Source organism: Chlamydotis macqueenii, chromosome 1, assembly GCF_036417535.1.
Source record: "Chlamydotis macqueenii isolate bChlMac1 chromosome 1, bChlMac1.mat, whole genome shotgun sequence".
Taxonomy (NCBI): Eukaryota; Metazoa; Chordata; class Aves; order Otidiformes; family Otididae; genus Chlamydotis; species Chlamydotis macqueenii.
In genome coordinates, this window is record NC_141556.1 from 116,275,197 (window position 1) to 116,292,450 (window position 17,254).

At 38.7% G+C, this 17,254-nt stretch overlaps 1 protein-coding gene across 5 annotated transcripts in view; it reads right to left on the reverse strand.

Moving 5' to 3' along the window:
- GART (phosphoribosylglycinamide formyltransferase, phosphoribosylglycinamide synthetase, phosphoribosylaminoimidazole synthetase) overlaps positions 1-17,254 on the reverse strand; it is a 39,213-nt gene continuing 21,959 nt past the window's right edge. For 4 of the 5 annotated variants that reach the window (XM_086764797.1, XM_086764790.1, XM_086764806.1 and 1 more), the window contains 11 exons: positions 14,854-14,948; positions 13,543-13,652; positions 12,768-12,966; positions 10,495-10,743; positions 9,963-10,115; positions 8,614-8,817; positions 8,147-8,278; positions 7,395-7,525; positions 5,700-5,841; positions 2,484-2,599; positions 1-1,254 (listed from right to left, as the gene is read on the reverse strand). In XM_086764797.1, coding sequence (XP_086620923.1) covers positions 1,072-1,254; positions 2,484-2,599; positions 5,700-5,841; positions 7,395-7,525; positions 8,147-8,278; positions 8,614-8,817; positions 9,963-10,115; positions 10,495-10,743; positions 12,768-12,966; positions 13,543-13,652; positions 14,854-14,948 — 1,714 coding nt within the window. In that variant the 3' untranslated portion in view covers positions 1-1,071. The remainder of the gene's footprint in view (positions 1,255-2,483; positions 2,600-5,699; positions 5,842-7,394; positions 7,526-8,146; positions 8,279-8,613; positions 8,818-9,962; positions 10,116-10,494; positions 10,744-12,767; positions 12,967-13,542; positions 13,653-14,853; positions 14,949-17,254) is intronic. The other variant, XM_086764822.1, reaches the window with a different exon arrangement.

Below are 17,254 nucleotides of genomic sequence, written 5' to 3' on the forward strand. Positions count from 1 at the left end.
TTTTGATATTTAATTTTTAAACTTTATTAAACTTTATTTAAAATCCAAATTGAGATTACTGCAACAAAGAAGTACCATTAGGACATCAGTGCACAGAACACAAATCAGCTTTCTCTGTATTAAAGGGGAGCTCTAAAACATACATAATCAGCTTCAGTCAGATGCTTCTGGCTTGTATGAGGGAAAACTGATTGTTTTACCAAGAATAAAGGCACTTAACTTTAGTAGAATTTGTCTTGCAAGCCAAGAACATATTTTGTATCTAGTCCTAGTTCCCTTTCTGCTCATTCAAAAAACCAACCCAGCTCTTTTGGCTCTGAAAAGATCTCTGAGGGGAATTCATATGTGCATTCACATGGAGATGCTTGAAGGCAAATGGTCAGCAGACATTTAATTCTATTTAGCATCTGATTGATAGCAGGTCCACTATTTTGGGATATGTCCAGAATTCGGGCCAGACAAGATCTACCAACATTAAAACGGAAACTACATGGAAAAAAAAATCCATTTCATTATCTGCAGGAGTAGTTAGTGTTTTGCGACGCCAGTTTTTCTTGTTTTGGCTAGCAATTTTTATGAGTAAAGATTTTGCCTTTAGCTGTCTCTTCCATTGAACCAGTTCCAGTACTTTTCCTCACAAGCACTTCACAGCACATGACAAGAGAATCCCTTGTTACAGACTGTATGTTCTGTTAGAGAGTAATACTGACATTCCTAAGTCAATCTCAGAACTTCTCAGATCTCCTTCTGAATGTTTTTTTTATTTGTTTAGAAAGTGATTGAGAACCGAAATGTTGGCCAAGGAAATGATTATGATTAGGAAGCATGTAATGGAGCCATTGCTGAAACTATTGAGAACAGCCCCCTGCCTTAATATTCCCATTTGCAGCTTTCTCCGGATTTTACTTCAAATCTTTAACCATTTGAGTGAGAACATGACATGGTAAACTCTATGTTGAAAACACTTTGTGAAGATAATACAGTGTGCGTGTTTTTAGACTGTGACCTCTGCTTTGATCAACGAAGGCACCCCACTTGTCCCTCTTGAGGACCTTCACGGACATGCTGCTCCTACTTCCAGTAGATCTTGCCAGCTTCCCCCACCTGTACAGCCCCACTGGCGACAAGCTGCAGGGCAGCTGGGAAGGCTCGGTGCTCGGCCTCCTTCACCCTTTCAGACAGGGTCTCCACTGTGTCACCAATCTTAACTGGAACAGCTTCTTGGAAAATGATTGCTCCAGCGTCAACTTCCTCCTGTAAAAGCAGTAGCCAGAAAGTCTGTACGGTTGAAAGAGGAGAGAGAAGGAGGCGGAGCTGTATGGCAATGAATGTAATCCAGCTGCCTCAGGTATCTGTTTATCATTACGTTATTACAGGAAACATGAATTTGGGCGAATGGGAGGAGTGCAGAGAAGATGCCGGCACTCACACCGGCCTATGAGAAACTAACAGAAGTGCGGGGTTCAAAGAAGAAGAGGAAGCAGGCAGAACACCAGCGAGTAACATCTCTGCTACAGAAAACAATAAAAGCCATGTTAACTGGGGACATGATAGGCTAAATTGGACAAAATGATGACATTTCGTTTCAGAAGAGTGAATTAGCCAAGCCTTGGCAAAGAGCCGACCTAGAGGACCCAGCAGATCTTTCTTTTGCATGTTGATGAGGCAGATCCCTGCTGTTTAGTTATTGTTTCTCAGTACATTGCCACACAGGGAAGAAACCCGAAGACATAATGGAGAAAGGAATGCAATTTTTCCTTCTATCTGGAAAAAACAGGTTCTGTCTCTTTTGCCAAGAGAAAGTAAAAATCACAAGAACAGATTTCAGGAGCAGTGGAAAAGGGGAGGGTAATCTGAAGAATGCAGCAGAGGAGGGGAGACTAGTTACTGCCAACCCTGAGAAGTGAACAAGATGGAAAAAAATGCTCCCTGAAGATAAAAATATGCATCTTGCAAGTTGAGAGATCTCTGGCTTTTGTTTTCTTACTTTTTAACAAATATAACTTGTTAAGTTTTTGTCTATTCCCACAAACACTGGATGACTCTTAACAAATCTAAACTTCTTGTGCCATTTCCAGTGTTGGTTTATTTTCTTTTTTCTTTTTCTTGAAAGCAACAAATAAGGAAGGTTGTATGATAAACAAATCTAAGAAGTTGGTGCTGTGTAGTAATAAAGACTTTGGGTTAGCGCAGGCCTTATATGAACTAGTACCCTTACTCCAACAGGTGGAAGGCAGCAGCGGGATGCTTAGGGAACAAGTTAACTTAGGTAAAGCTTAAACTCCGGTATAGACTGTTCCTTTCCAGTTCCTTCTCCAGGGATAGCAAGCTAAAGCGCTATGCTGTCTAATAATGCTACGAATGAACAAAGGAGAAAAGGTAACCAAACGTGATGGCATAAAGGTGTTCCAAGAAAGCTTGGAGGTGAAAATCTCAAGACTAATGAATTACAGAGATAAAGAGAGGGAGAAGGAAGTACTTACAGCTACAAAGTGCACAGTACAGCCTGTGACTCGGACTCCAGCTTGTAACACCAATTTGTGGGCATTTGCTCCCTTAAAAGAGGGCAGTAGAGATGGGTGGATGTTCAGTATTTTTCCTGGAAAATTATAAGCGAGGTCATTGTCTTTTAGCATTCAGCCTTACCAGAGTCTTCAAAGTACCAAAACCAAGAAAGGAACAAAATACATTTGTGAAAAAGATTTTTCACAAGTTTTGCATACGCTTGTTTTTTGATGATACTGACAGATAACCAGCCCAAAGCATTTCAGAATTCTTGCTATTTCAGAAAAATCAAAACCAGCAATCAGTTATAATGAATTGCATGGCTAAAGAATATTTCTCCAGTGACTAACAATGATTCATTTTTTGATGTAGCAGTCCTCTCCCTCAGCATCTTGTTCTTCTCTTAATTGATCACAAGCACAATCCTCTTCCTTACAAACTCAGCACCCGGAAGAAACTCGGTGCAGTTTCAAATGACGTAACAGACCCTCTGTGACAAGGCAAAAATTCTTTAGCCTGAACTTTTCCTCCACACCTGTTTTGGCTTAATAAAAGACAACAGCTGCTCATATAGGAGCCCTTCTCTCTGCCCTTCTGAAAAGCACCTGTCCACCACTACTGTCTTCCACCCAGAAAGTTGGTTGAGGGATGCTGAAATTGATAACGTAGCCTCGAGCGCTCAACCAGGTGCAACCATGGTTATAACCCTGGGAAGTCTGTACCTTACATTTCCCCAGAAAGAGAAGGCATAGGCCTGAGTTCCTACCCAGCTGTAAAGTAAGGGAGAGTGGCTGCCCGTGACCTCAGGGTCTCACCACTACACCAATGCGATGGTTAAACCATGAGAAAATCTTATTTCTTCTGGCAGACTTCCCCTGTCTGCTCCTAATATGTCTCTGACAACTCCTCCTGCCCATTCTGGACCAGAGCGAAGTGAAAAGGTGCTTGACAGCCCTAGATCTCCTCTCAGATTCAGTACAAACACTTACAGGATTAAAAAGAGTGGCCATTGATACTATTTATACCACAGTATGCTACGCCCACGCCGTCTCTGCATGTCTCCTGTTTAGGAAGCCTGTATGTCATCAGGATTCGTTGAACACCACCTAAATGCCAAGCAGCGAGACTGAGCTGACATATGCTGGCAGAGGCAGCAATGTACCGAAATAGCGGCTTATGATTTTGTAATGTGAAGTGAAGGCCATTTCTGGCAGCATGACAGGAAACCTGCACTCCCATTGCAGTAACTCCTGCAGATGCTGACCTGTGCAACTTGAAAAGGCAAATGTATTGACTGGTCTTCAACAATACCTCAAATGTGTTTTGTATCTCAAAAACACCCCTTTTTAAGCATCAACATCTTCCTGCCTGCTGCTTGAGCTAAAAAGTATCGGGGACAGCGAGCTGAAAACAACACTTTCTACTTCTGTCTGAATTTCCTCAGTTTCTCATTACAGTACTGTCAGAAACCGCTGTAAAGGAATGTGGTTTCCTGGTAGCTTGGTTTTGTTTTGTTTTGTTTTTTAATCTGTCCTTTATGTTAACATTCAAAATTAACATTTCAGAACTGTTAAGCAAGAAAATGTTTCACAACTAACTTTGTACTCTATGTCCTTGTGACTGAGAGAGAAAGAAAAAGTAACAGCTTTTAAGGAAGCAGCACAAAGAATGGATTACTCCTGGATACTTTAGGGTAGTAAGTGCCTAGGTGTGACCAGGTCAGAGTTTCACAGCAGGCTCCTGTTAGCTGACGCAGATCCCTGAGCTGAACTGAATGTTTGAGCGCACATCTAGGAGCTAACTGAAGGACGCTCTGGTTGGAGCTCAGAGAGGTATCTGTTTTCAAGCTCAGTTCAGTGCTGGACATTTAAAAATTAGTTAACCATCCTGTACTGAAGAAAGTATTTTCTTTTGCTCTCAGGCCAGTCATACATGTAACACAAATCCTGCACTGTGCAGGGCGATCATCAGCGCTGGAAGTGCTCTGCCCCTAAATCTGAGGGAACTAAACTCATCCTTTATTTGCACAAGATCTCTGTACTAGAGAAAGTTCTTTTCTATCCTCTACACAGATAACTCCACTCAAAACACGTCTCTTGTAGTAAGGGATTCCTCTCTCCTAACTACAGCTGTCTACAGCACAGATACTTACATCTTAATCTTCTGGACTCCGTAACAAATGGAGAGAAACAAAACCAATTCAGCTGACTGACTTTAGCTGACAGCTTTAGCATAAAATGAACTGCCTCCCATGAATGCCTGTTTTGCTCCACTGATTTTAAAGAGAGGTTTGAAAAGTAGCTCAGGTGTAAATGGTCTGTGTAGACACACCCAGGGTAACGCAAAAGTCACCATGTGAACAATGCAAAAGTCACCAAGTGAACAATAGAGGCCGCCTGGAGAGCTGCGATGTACAGGCTGACCCGCCTGTAACTGGTATGAGCAAGAACTGGTTTAGGTACCCATGACTGAACCCAAAGCAGAGCAAACAGTGAGGAGAGCAGCTGCCTCTGTGTGATTCAAGACTCCCAAAAAGAAACAGAAAGAGATAAGAGGAGGAACGTAACAACTAGGGGAGGGAGAACAGCCACTGAAGTAGGCAGAGGTGTTATCAGCCTCTAACAAAGACCTGGAAGAATTATAAGAGATGACTGGAATGGAGACACTGTGAACACTCTGGACAAACAAGAGCTGAATCTGCCTGTGAAACATGTCACGCTTGGGTTCAGACAGCTCCTGGGATGTCTGACCAGAAGACTGGCAAGACCTTGTTAACAGGAACTGCATATCGCTCCCTCGTTTTGCAGTTCTATACACAGCCAAAGCAGCTCATCTGTTAGGGGAAGGAATTCCCAGTGGCTGGATGCTCACCTCTCCCCAATCAACGCTTACTGCTTAGGCAACAATTTGCCTTGCACCTCATGTTTGCAAGGGTCTGAAGTTTTCACAGACTTATTTTAAAATATTTTCTAATAAATCAAAGATCACAAGATCTGCATTTGCCCTTGGCTTCCTTAAACCCTTTTCATCCTTTTCCTTACAAGATCGGAAGAGTCTAGTTTCCTGCAAACCCAGAATTAATACTGTCCCTTTTCCATATTTTTCCCGTTTTCTTTTTCCTGAGGATAAGCTACAAAATTACCTTTTTTTTTTTATTTTTATTTTTAATGCATACACTACTATGCTGTACTTACCTTCCCATTTTTTGACAAAAGGACCTGACAGTATTCGCATAAATCCAGCCAGACAGATCAGTTCAACTGAGAATTCTTCAAGGACTTTGTCAACTGCACTGTCAAATTCAGTGCGGGTTTCATACAATTTATGGTCAATAACCTGGGATAATCCAAAAGACAAAGAAATACGGACATGGTGTTAATTTAGTCTAAATGCCTTAAAAGCACAATGAAAAGCTACCCTGGAGTAATAAACGAAAACCAAGTAGATCTTCACATGTGGCTTGAGTTGGGTGCACACAGGCAGTTCATAAACACGTGCAGCTAACGGATAAACACGCAGTCTTTATTCCTGTTCACACAGAGCAATCATCAGAATAAATAAGCATTTTATTTTATTAGGCCCACAGCTGTAGGTCCTAGTACTTGGACACGATTTAACAACCTACAAATGTAGGTCATTAAGATAACCTAAAATCTTAGAATGATTTCATGCAATCTAAAGCCTCTGATAGTTTTAAGCGGTTGAGCCTTGCCGAAAATTACATTGCAAAACCTGGAAGGAAACGCTATCACAAGCTGATAAAACAGCCCCTACTGCATAAGGTCAATATACTTAAGTTCTTTATTTTCCATCCAGGATAGATCCCCTAATTTAAGCAGGAAGAAGGCAGTGCTACATAATTTAAAACCTCCACAGTATTTTAAATAAAAGTACCTGTTAATCCCTACCAGATTTACCACAGCAGTTTTGAAAAAAGCACAACTGGTTAGCTGGAAAGGTGGCAGAGGGCACTAAAAATAGACCCCAGCTCAACACTGGGCTGAACTCTGCCAGGAACTACCAGGTAATAATTGGTACGGCATGTACTCCTCTGTGCCTCTGTTTCACTACTCAGTCTCCACTCCATCTTAATCACTGAGACCATCCTCTCTCCCAGACTGTATTTTTTTTCCTCATTATATGTTTGTTCTTCCCTTGCATACCATGGACGTATTTTACTTGTGTGCTTTGTGTACTCCCAAATAAGAGACAACAGCACTAACAATCAGATCCTGCTACTATTAAAGTTAATATCAAAGCTTGCATTGGGCCCCAATCTTCCCTATGTCTGTAGTTAGCAGTGAAAAGTGCCTGTAAAATGCTCCTAAGGCAGAACAGTACCATTTCATACCTGTAACACAAGTGACTGCACAAAGGGCAAAGCAATGCAGCCCTGGATCCAGTGACACTAAGGGAAACGCAGTTTGCTTTTCATGAATCCTGGAGCAATGCAGAGGGAGTCAGTGGAAGGTCCCACCGAGTTTGACCTCTCTATTTCATTCAAATGAACTACCGCGTCTGTTTAGTATGTAATTTAAAAATTAAATTCAGAAAAAATAGCTTGTTACTTCAGTGTAAATGCACTAGAGTTAAATAAATGGTAAAGTTTAAACCGTAACTATGAAACTGTTGTGCTGGCTTAATATAATGGCTGTTCCCAAACCTATCAGTATTGCTGGCAGCACCTCTCCGAAGGAGAAAAGGAAATATTTTGCTTCCCATGTTAGGCAGTTTGCCCAAGGGCACAAGCTCATGACAGACCAAGAAAGAAAAGCTAAGGCTTCCTATCAAGCCACCTCTTACCCTAGTAAATCTCATCATCTCACAGTACCTTCCTGCTATAGTCAGAGCTAATGATGGCTAATTTTAAAACAGTGAGAAATACTCACCCTTGTAGGAATACCAGCTCTTTCAGCTTTCCTTAACCCCTCCACACCAGCTTTGTTAGAAACAACAAGAACTATTTGTGCAAAACTGGTGGGCTTCTTTGTGCTATTTATGAGGGCTTCCAGGTTGGTGCCTATGAGTGAAAAAATAATTCATGAATATCAAGTTGTTCCTGGAGAATAAATACAGTTAACAGCCAGAAGAGGTTTTAAATAAGCAGCAATGTGGGTGAGACGCAATCCAAAAAACACTGATGTTAACAATAATGCTTTTAAAATTGATCTTACTGGGAACAGAATTTGACAGCTGGAGGTTACGGGGCTTTTACTAGCAACTAAATTTGTAAACTGTAATTTATGGAATTGGAATGATAGTCTACTTCTTAGCAACTGAGAATACTGGAAACCCTAGGAGTGTCTATATGACATGAAGAAATTCTGCTCTATTTGTGAAATGATGTTGTTGTCCCTATAGTGCAACGCAGTGGTTGCTCAAACCTAGAGACGTGCAGAAATTTGTAGATTAAATGAGCACAGATGCAACTCACAGTCAGTTTGCAGCAGAGGTTAAAGATCATTCTGCTTGTGATTGAGATTAATCCAAGGGCAAAATCTATTCTGTTACTGAAAGCCTGTTAAAAGCCTATAAAGTCTGCATGGAGAATTGCAAGGACTTCCAAGAGATTTTGAATCTGGGCTGAAGTTCCTTTTTCAATAGTCTGTTTTACATTGGGGTAAAGAATATAAACGCTCACCTGTTCCAGAGATAAGGACAGCAACCTTCACTTTGTTTGTCTGGATTTTGCCTTGGATATGGCTGCGCACAGACAGTGACCTATTTGCTTGCAAGGCTCGAAGCAGATTATGGACTTTAACACGGGCAGAGCCTGAACACGTACAAGAAAAAAAAAAAAACCAACATTAACAACAACACATAAATAAAGGGAGAAACCGAGAGAGGAGAAAAGTACACGTGAAAAGAGATTAGTGGCACTGCTTTACTTCTCATTATTTATTTATAGTTGTGGTGACATAAGACATTGCTAAGCACATGTTCTATGAACGAAGACTGAAGTTGTTGAAGGCTGTCATTTTAATATACAGTGCGAAAAAGCCACAGAGGTGCCAATTAAGAGATTTCAGCTAACCTCCATGGCGATTCACCAGCTAAGGAATTTAGATCTACCTTTTTTTTTTTAAAGGAAAATAAAAATCTAATAACCTTTTTGTAGGGAGACAACTTTCCCGATCAGCCAGGCTGTCTCGTGTCTCTGGATGTCCTTGAGGACCTGCTGAGCCAGCTCCTTCTGAACTACCAAGACAGCACCGACCCCACAATTAAACGTCCGGGCCATTTCCTCCTCAGAGAGGTTTCCTTCTTTATGGAGCCAGCAAAAGATTTCAGGAATCTTCCAGGTAAGAGCATCTGAAGCAAATTGAAAATACAAATGAAGAGTGGAAATAATTACCAATGGGCAAATTATTAGAGCATTAAAAGGCAAGATCTGGAAGGAAAGCACAAAGTTGCACAGCAGCATCAGCTTGAGTGAAATCAGCTTCCATGCACGGAAACAAGATGTTTTTTTCCTTCCTTACTGAACAAGACTTGGGAGTTGAAAGAAGTGTCACTCTAGGAGGAAATTAATCATATTGCTCCACTGCAATCTGTTAATCAGTAATTCAAAATGGGCTCTGAGGCAGACTTTGGAAAACCCTCTTCTTGAAGGTGACAACTCTGCTTCTAGAGAAACTATTGTACCAGAAAGATAACCTTAAAAACTGTCACAAAAGTCTCACAGTGCCCCCAGTTCCAACAAGGTTAAGAATGTTTTACAGCAGCACAAGAAATGCTTCTGGATAAGCCACTGTAGAGGAACTCCAAAGACAGTAAGTTTATTTCTTGTCATGTTATCTTTAAAATGGTATTATCACCATTTATATATGCCAGTGTCCACTGTGGACAAGTGGAAGATGATTTACACGCAGTTCTGGAGTGCAAAACTTAATTAGTTCCCTTATTTTATTCTACAACCCAATGAACACTGCATAGCCTAGAGTAAGTAATTTACCTTTCCATTCTACACTTTATCCGTAAGTGAAATACTCTTTCTAGCATACCTGACGAGATTGTGGTGAGAAGTACGTCAAACAGCGTGAGATGTACTTGAGCTAGTAACTGTATCTGAACACTAACTGAAGACTTCATGAGTATCATTTAATTAGCAATCATTTTATAGGTGATTGCAAATGGTGACAGCTCACTTTGGATTGCTTTTAAAGTTGTTCTATTTTTGCAAGTATGGATAGAGTTTTCTAAAAAATCCAATCCAAAACACCACCAGGGGAAGGGAATTCAATGGGTAGCAGTCTTAAGACTACAAAGTGTTTTGACTGGCTCTGGTTCAGGGACAAGGAGAAATTCAGCAACAAAGAAGGAAAAAGCAAACATTTCTAAACAGGCCAGTCTAGCCTTTACAGCACAAGTCAATTGACATGGTCCCATGTACCCAGGCTTCAACATCAATCCATGTCAATGCGTGGATGTTTCCAAAGCTTTTCTTTTTATCTCACCTAAAACGACACCAAAGGACTCTGGGAGAACTCTGGGGATGTTTTCCAGCAAGCCTCCTCCAGTGATGTGGGCATAGGCTTTCACATGGCCTGAGCGAAGGACAGGCAACAGGCTCTTACTGTAGATCTTAGTTGGGGTTAACAAGAGATCTCCTGTAGATGAAAAGGGAGGAAAGAAGACCATTTACAGCACAGAAAGAAATGTTAATCAATATAAAATGGAGGAAATCTTAAAATACTAATTTGCTAGATACTAATGAGCATTACTACTACTAATGAGAGTACTACAGAGAAAAACACAGTGTTCCACCATTTTTAGCATACAACTAGTTATTGATCCTTCTCCATTAACTTATTTCCTGCATATGTGACTGAGAGGAACAAAGAAGACAAGAACATACTCAAGAATGGAATAATTTTTCTAGTGCCTTAGAAAAGTTACAAAAGCAAAGGCACAGACAAAACAATTGTGTGACTTTTGCCTGTTCAGAAGTTCAAGTTACAATGCAAGAAACTGCATTACAAGTGGTACCTAATGTCTGATCACCGGAGATGCCAACTGGAGAAGAGAAATCGAACGATGACTTTTCCACAATCTTCCTTACAAGGCTGTACCCATTGCTGTGAACCCCAGAAGAAGCTACTCCAATAACCACATCTCCATCAGCAATTCTCTCCAGCTGGGGCAGCATCTGCCCTCGCTCCACCGCACCGACAGCAAAGCCAGCCAGGTCATACTCTCCCGGTGGATACATGCCTGGCATTTCAGCAGTTTCTCCTCCTGTGGGAATCAAAAAAAAAGAGAAAGCGGATGTTGCAAAACCATCACAAATGCAATTTTTCAAAGTTTTGAACTCATACGGCATTAAACAGATTAGGTTTTTTAATTAGATAAAAATACATGAAAAAGAATTAAAAACGTTTGTCACAGGCCCTTCAATTGAAAAAGCAATAAAAATTTGTGAAAGAACATTTCCTTCCTCTGACAGCCAGTATCAAGTTGCTTTGCATTCGCATTTTAAAATCAAAGCATATATTTAGTGCTTCGTATTTCTGAATTTCTGCCAGGTTTAAAGCTCTCCATTAAAACCCTACAGAAAAACCTTCCAGACTACAGAAAAGTATTTCCTCCTTAGGTTCAGAGTAACTGCATCATCTCTGTTCCTTCTTTTTTTTTTCTGAGAGTGGCAGAAATTTGGAGAACAAATCATGGTTGTTTTATTTATGAGTTCAGACTTATTTTTGTGTTAACACAAAAATATATTCACTAACCCATTTACAATTTTGAGAAATTATTTTCTGGTAATTAATTTACGACATCCAAAGCCCTTTGTAGTTTTAAAATTTTCCAACTGAAACTAAAATCTTGAAATTTCAGTAAGTAATTTCATAGCAAGATTTCACATAACATGTACTATGCTGAAGAATGAATGGTTTGATTATATTCAATAAACTGAGAACACCTTAAGATAAACATAAAGCTGACTAACAGTTCATGCAGAAAAAATTAAACCAGAACATAAATAGCCTCTTGTTCAAAGCTTGTAAACTACCTCAAAATGACATATTCCCACTTAGAAAAGACTTTTGTTACTAACTTTCTTCAATAATTGAAAAAAAAAAAAGGATAGAATTACTGTACTACCAATTAGAAAGTGGCACCTAAAGCAAGACACTTGAACTGTCATTTTTAGTCTCAAATTAAAGGTCTTTTTTGAAAAATCATGGTAATTCTCCACGTCTGTTTTTATTAAAAAGGAAGAAAAACCAAAAACTATGTGAGAAAACTGGACTTTCTGGGTTTCATTGCTTTAAAATTTAACCCTGTGTTGTACTCCTGTTAGAAATTAAAGACTTGTACAAAATAATTTATTTTTCACTGAACTAGAAATATTTTTAGTGAGTTGAACAGTGTTAAAGCTGTATTTTTTAAGATTCAAGAAATGAAATATTGTATCATTTTCATGGATAACTAGATTACTGTATACCAGAATATATACATAATTTGTTAGTAAAATGTATTATGTACTTGTATTATAGGACTGAAAAAGAAAATGTTTAAATTTGACTCTTAACATCTTGGAACAGACAGATCTTGGTGAAATAAATCTTCAGCAAGTCTTCAGTAGACAAATAGTTTTGCTATTAGTTTTGTAACAAACGAAACCTAGTTTCTTTTATGTTTCTGTCTTGTGACTAACTTCTGTGTCTCAACCAGTGAGCTCCAGCTGAAGCTTTTGTTGCATTCATAAGGACATTCTCTAGCTTTCTAGTTTTATGAAGCTTGTGGGAAGACAATAGTGGTGAGATCTCTACCTTTCCTGTGAAATTCAGTTAAAATCAGCCAAGGGGTTCAAAGGATAATATGTATGCACACAGGGACATGTGCATGCACAGTAACACATATAAATGTTGTTTCTAGAGGAAAACTTGAGGATTTCCTTTACAATAAAGGATAAAAATAACCAAACTGATTTGGCATGTTTTAAAATTTACTTGAAAAATACAGAGAATTAAAATACATGAATTTTCAGTTTTCTAGGTAGTTGTTATAGTTACAAAGTTAAACAAAAAGATATGAATAAGAAAATTTATATGCAAATTCTTGACCTAGTGGCAACATTAGTAGAGTACTGTCTCCTTCCAGTGGGTAGAGACTATGCTCTCTGACAGCAAAGATGTGTTGCTTTGGGTTTTTTTCACCTCTAAGAGTCTTCAATCGAGCAGGAAAATGAACACATTAAAATCAATTATAAAGATACTGCGTACGATTTTTTTATATCCTTCAAAGAAGAGTGTCCATACCCAAAAGAGCACATCCTGCCTTTTTGCAAGCTTCAGCTATTCCTGCAATGACACTCTGAGCCACTTCAACGTCAAGTTTGCCACAAGCAAAATAGTCCAGGAAGAAGAGGGGCTCCGCTCCTTGAGCCAAGATGTCATTGACACACATGGCAACCAGGTCCTGACCTATGGTGTCATGTTTCTTACACGCTTGTGCAATCTGCAAAACACAGCGAGAGAACCTGTTGGTTAGCTTTGAGAAAGTGAAACGCAAGCGGAGAGTCCGCAATGGAAGGGGATTGAAATCACGCCATTCCTCTAGATGCTTTTTGAGGAGCAGCTTCATTTATTATCCTCCCTGTGAGCCTCTGCTAACATTCTATTTTAGGAATCGTTACTCGCTTAATTGGCAAATACAAAAGGCACTTTATGGAAAGGGACTGAACTGGAAAGGGGTTCATTGCAGCTTGCATAAACACAATAGCAACCATGTAATTAAATATTTTTCCCCATGAGTAACCTTTTTGAGGGTAGAGATACTACCTTAATGAAATTGAGTTCCTGATTATGTACTTAATATTAAAAATGAGTTCTTTTGAGCATCATTTCAGGTATGGCTATTTACATGCCAGAAGTTAAACATATATTTAATTATTTTGCCTCAAGGAGGGCAATCTCATTTTTTATTCTGTTTTACAAATACAAATAGGTATTTTTAAAAGACAACTGGTATTTTCGTTAAAACATTTTTCCCTTCTGTGCTATTTTCCTTCTTTTACATGGATTTTCACATTACCTTGAGTTTTGTGCCAACACCATCAGTTCCAGATACCAAGATAGGATCTTCATAACCAGCTGCTTTCAAATCAAAGAGCCCAGCAAATCCTCCCAGTTCCGCATTGCAGCCTGCCAGCCAGAAAAGAGGAGAAAATAATAAATTTTTACTTTCACAGGTTTCTCCAGAATCTCCAACACAAATTTTCTCTGGCATCTGTCAACATGACTTCGCTTTGTCACCAGGAAACTTTTCTCTGACATTGAGAGCCTGTTCACAGAGGCACAGTAGCTCCTACTCCCCTTACGTTTGCTTTGTCTTATTTCTTCATTATTAACTAAGACTAAATAACCAAAACTTTGTGACTGAACATTCAATAATTACTGTGACTGATATATTTCCCCCCACTTAGCATTTTTCTGAAAAACAGAAAAATAATTGTATTAACAGACTGAAGCCCACTGCTTTCTGGGAAAAGATGATAACTAGGCATTTTCCAACTGAAATTCCTTATCTCTTTGTTAATACTGCTACTTAGAGTATATTAAGACTCCTTGTGGCTAAGACTGGTTATGATAGGCAAGTATGGTAACCTTAAAACTAAAATTGATTAAATCATAAGAGAGAAACAAACATGAATAGAAAACACTACAAATGCTAAGAAGCGACTAGTTGTACTAGTGTGCGTGTGTCTCTCTATATAGTTTTCTCTCTATGTATTTCTGATGTTGTCTGAAGGCTCTCAGTTAATTTGAAGTTAAAGGGTTATTATATACATGACTGGTATTTTAAATCTATAAAATTAATTACAAGGACTTGCTAGAGTAAGATGTACCTCATCACAATTAAAAAAAAGGATGAATTGATTCTGTTTTAACTAAGTAAAAGATGTGTCTTCCATATCTATCTCAAGTAATAGACAGTGTCTCTGAGGAATTCTACATCTTGTATACTTTTCTAAACATATCTCTACAAAAACTGTATAGTTCACTGTGCAAAAAATAATCATCCATATAATAAAAAATAGCACAAATTGTAGGATTTTTGCTTGCATTTAACCTTTTAGAGTGCTGAACTGTATTCTCTAGTGTCCTTAACACACATGACATTCAGGAGTCATAATTTAGAGTCATTTTGAGATAAAAAAATCTGTTAATTTAATGAAATACATTTTAAAGAAATTACAGGCATTTGCTTACTACATATCTTTCTTGTGTAATCTAGAAACACGCAGAACACATAAATATGAGCTTTTGTATCAAGATCAAGATCAAATGATAAGCCTCATTACCACAAAGTGACTGAAACAGGAATAGAAAGTACAAATCTTACCTGACCTTGACGTGGCTGCAGCTAGGGGTTTAATTTTCTGAACCAAAGTATTCCCTGCTGCGATGTCTACTCCACTGTTTTTGTAAGTCAGGCCTCTGAAAGATTGTTGAAAAAATGTTAGGGCAATTGATTACTAAATGCACAAATATGTCTTTTAAAATAATATTTACTTCTTTACGTCATTGCAACACTGAGAGCATTAACCATTCAGAATCCTATTCTGCTGTCAGTAAAACTATTTTCCCACTTGTACAATAACTTTGCTCACATAAAATGATTTCTAAGTGTAGCAGTATTCATTTCAGGCAAGCTCAACGGCTCAAGGGTTAATCTTTTTGCTGTTTGGAACTTGACTTCATAACCTGAAGATAGGAAGTATGACACCAAGGAAAACTTCATGGATTTGCAGCACAGAGAGGTTGCCATAAGCTGTATGCAAATAGTTCCAGATGTCTTGAAGACAGCATCAGAGCATTTGCATCATACACTATCCAGTCAAATAAAAACCAAGATAAAAACCAACCAAAAAATAAAATCCAACAACAAGGTAAAATAGGTGGAATAATGGATCTGATTTTGCAAGGTTTGAATACCTGGTCTGGATACTGAGGCATCAGTAGTATAGTTCCTCTGCTCAAAACACAACATAAACAAAAATGCACTGCTAAACCAGAACACCTCAGCACCGTGCAGGATCAAGCTCAAGTTAGCTTCTCAAAACACAAGTATCACATAAATCAATAGTCCTCGGTGATACTTTGAGAGCTTTACAACTGTAGCTTAAAAGTTGCCTCTCCTGATGCCCTGGAATTATACCACCACAAAACCAACTGCACCTCTTTTTTACTTAAACAGACTTTCTATTAAAGTATATATTTTAAAGTGTATTTAAAAAGAACTAAGTTTCTAAGCTCCATTTTAGCAATCTGGAAAGAAATGTCCATAAGCTCTGGGTTTTTTTTTTAACATACAGCCATACAATACAGAAAATACTCTTACTACAAATTGGTGTGTGTAACTTGTGCCTCAATATGACCGACTAGAGACATTAAATATCACATCATATCTGCAGAGGGACCTTTTCATTTTGGAGATAGAGAGTTCAATGACTTTTAATTACTAGGTGTACCAAACATATTTCATACCAGTTAAGTAATTGTTATTTCTACACTGCCAGTGGCACGAACCAGGCTACCTGGTGCACCCTATTTTAGGTTCATACCTGTTTTAGCTCTCTTATTGATGTGATTCAGTATTAAGTTTAAATTCTAAGGGTGAAACACACTATTGATTAACAAGGACATGGACAACAAAACAACTGGCCAAAGAGCTGTGGTATCGGGAAAATACAAAGATACCTGCAGTCACATTATATCACTGCTCAAAAATTTGCAAGAGGAAAATAATTATAAGAAGAAGTTGTTCAGCCTGTGAATAAGGGTCAAGGAAATATTAGCCTGCAATAACACGAGCCAGTCAGGCCCTTTCAGTCTGAACATGATGAATATCCAACATATTTTCACCTCATTTTTAGAAGCATGATATCTACTTTGACTCTTTAAAAGCAGAGTATTGTTCTAAAATATTTTTTATTAAATAAATGCTCTGGATATTTTCACAAAGTGAAACACAGAGGACTTCATCCTGCAGAGCAGCCAAGAGGAGGTGTGTCCCCAACTTTACAGAGCCAACCAACACCATTCCTTAACTGTGTGCAACAGAGAGTACAAACCGAAACGTGCCTGACTGTCTGCTCTTCCAATTTTGGGATGTCTGAGCAAAAGTTGGTGCAGACTCAAGGACACTGAAACAGTCACTGCCTGTACACTGTTCCCAGGAGTCTCCTTCATAAGCCAGGGGTCCTCCCAGCACACAGGCACTCCAGTCAAGAAACTTGCTGGCCATGGCCCATGAACTCAGTGATTCAGAGAGCCGTTCATTAAAGTACCTTCTTCTCTCGCCTCACACAATGACTTGATTTTTTTTCTGCTACAGAACAAATACCAATTGCACATTTTCACATAAATTTCTCAAAAGATGAACAGTAGTTGGGAGAGAAATGACTAGATACGAATGCCCTTGTTCATTTAGTAAGTTTATTGATAATAATTTTACAATATTCTAATTGGTACACACTGTCAGCAAAAATTAAACACTAATATGCTTCATAGACTACAAAAAAAACTATTATCAGAAGTTCTGTTTAGAGCTAATTGGAGACTAGGCAAGCAGATATGCTTCATATTAGGTTAAAATGAGCCTAAAAACCTGCAAGAAGCTCTAAATAACATTAGAAAGACAGTAGGACACACTGGTTTAAAAAATCCCTGCACCCACACAATTTCAAGATTGTTAAATCAAAAACTGTGAAAATAAAAGGAGCAAATAATAAAAAGGACCA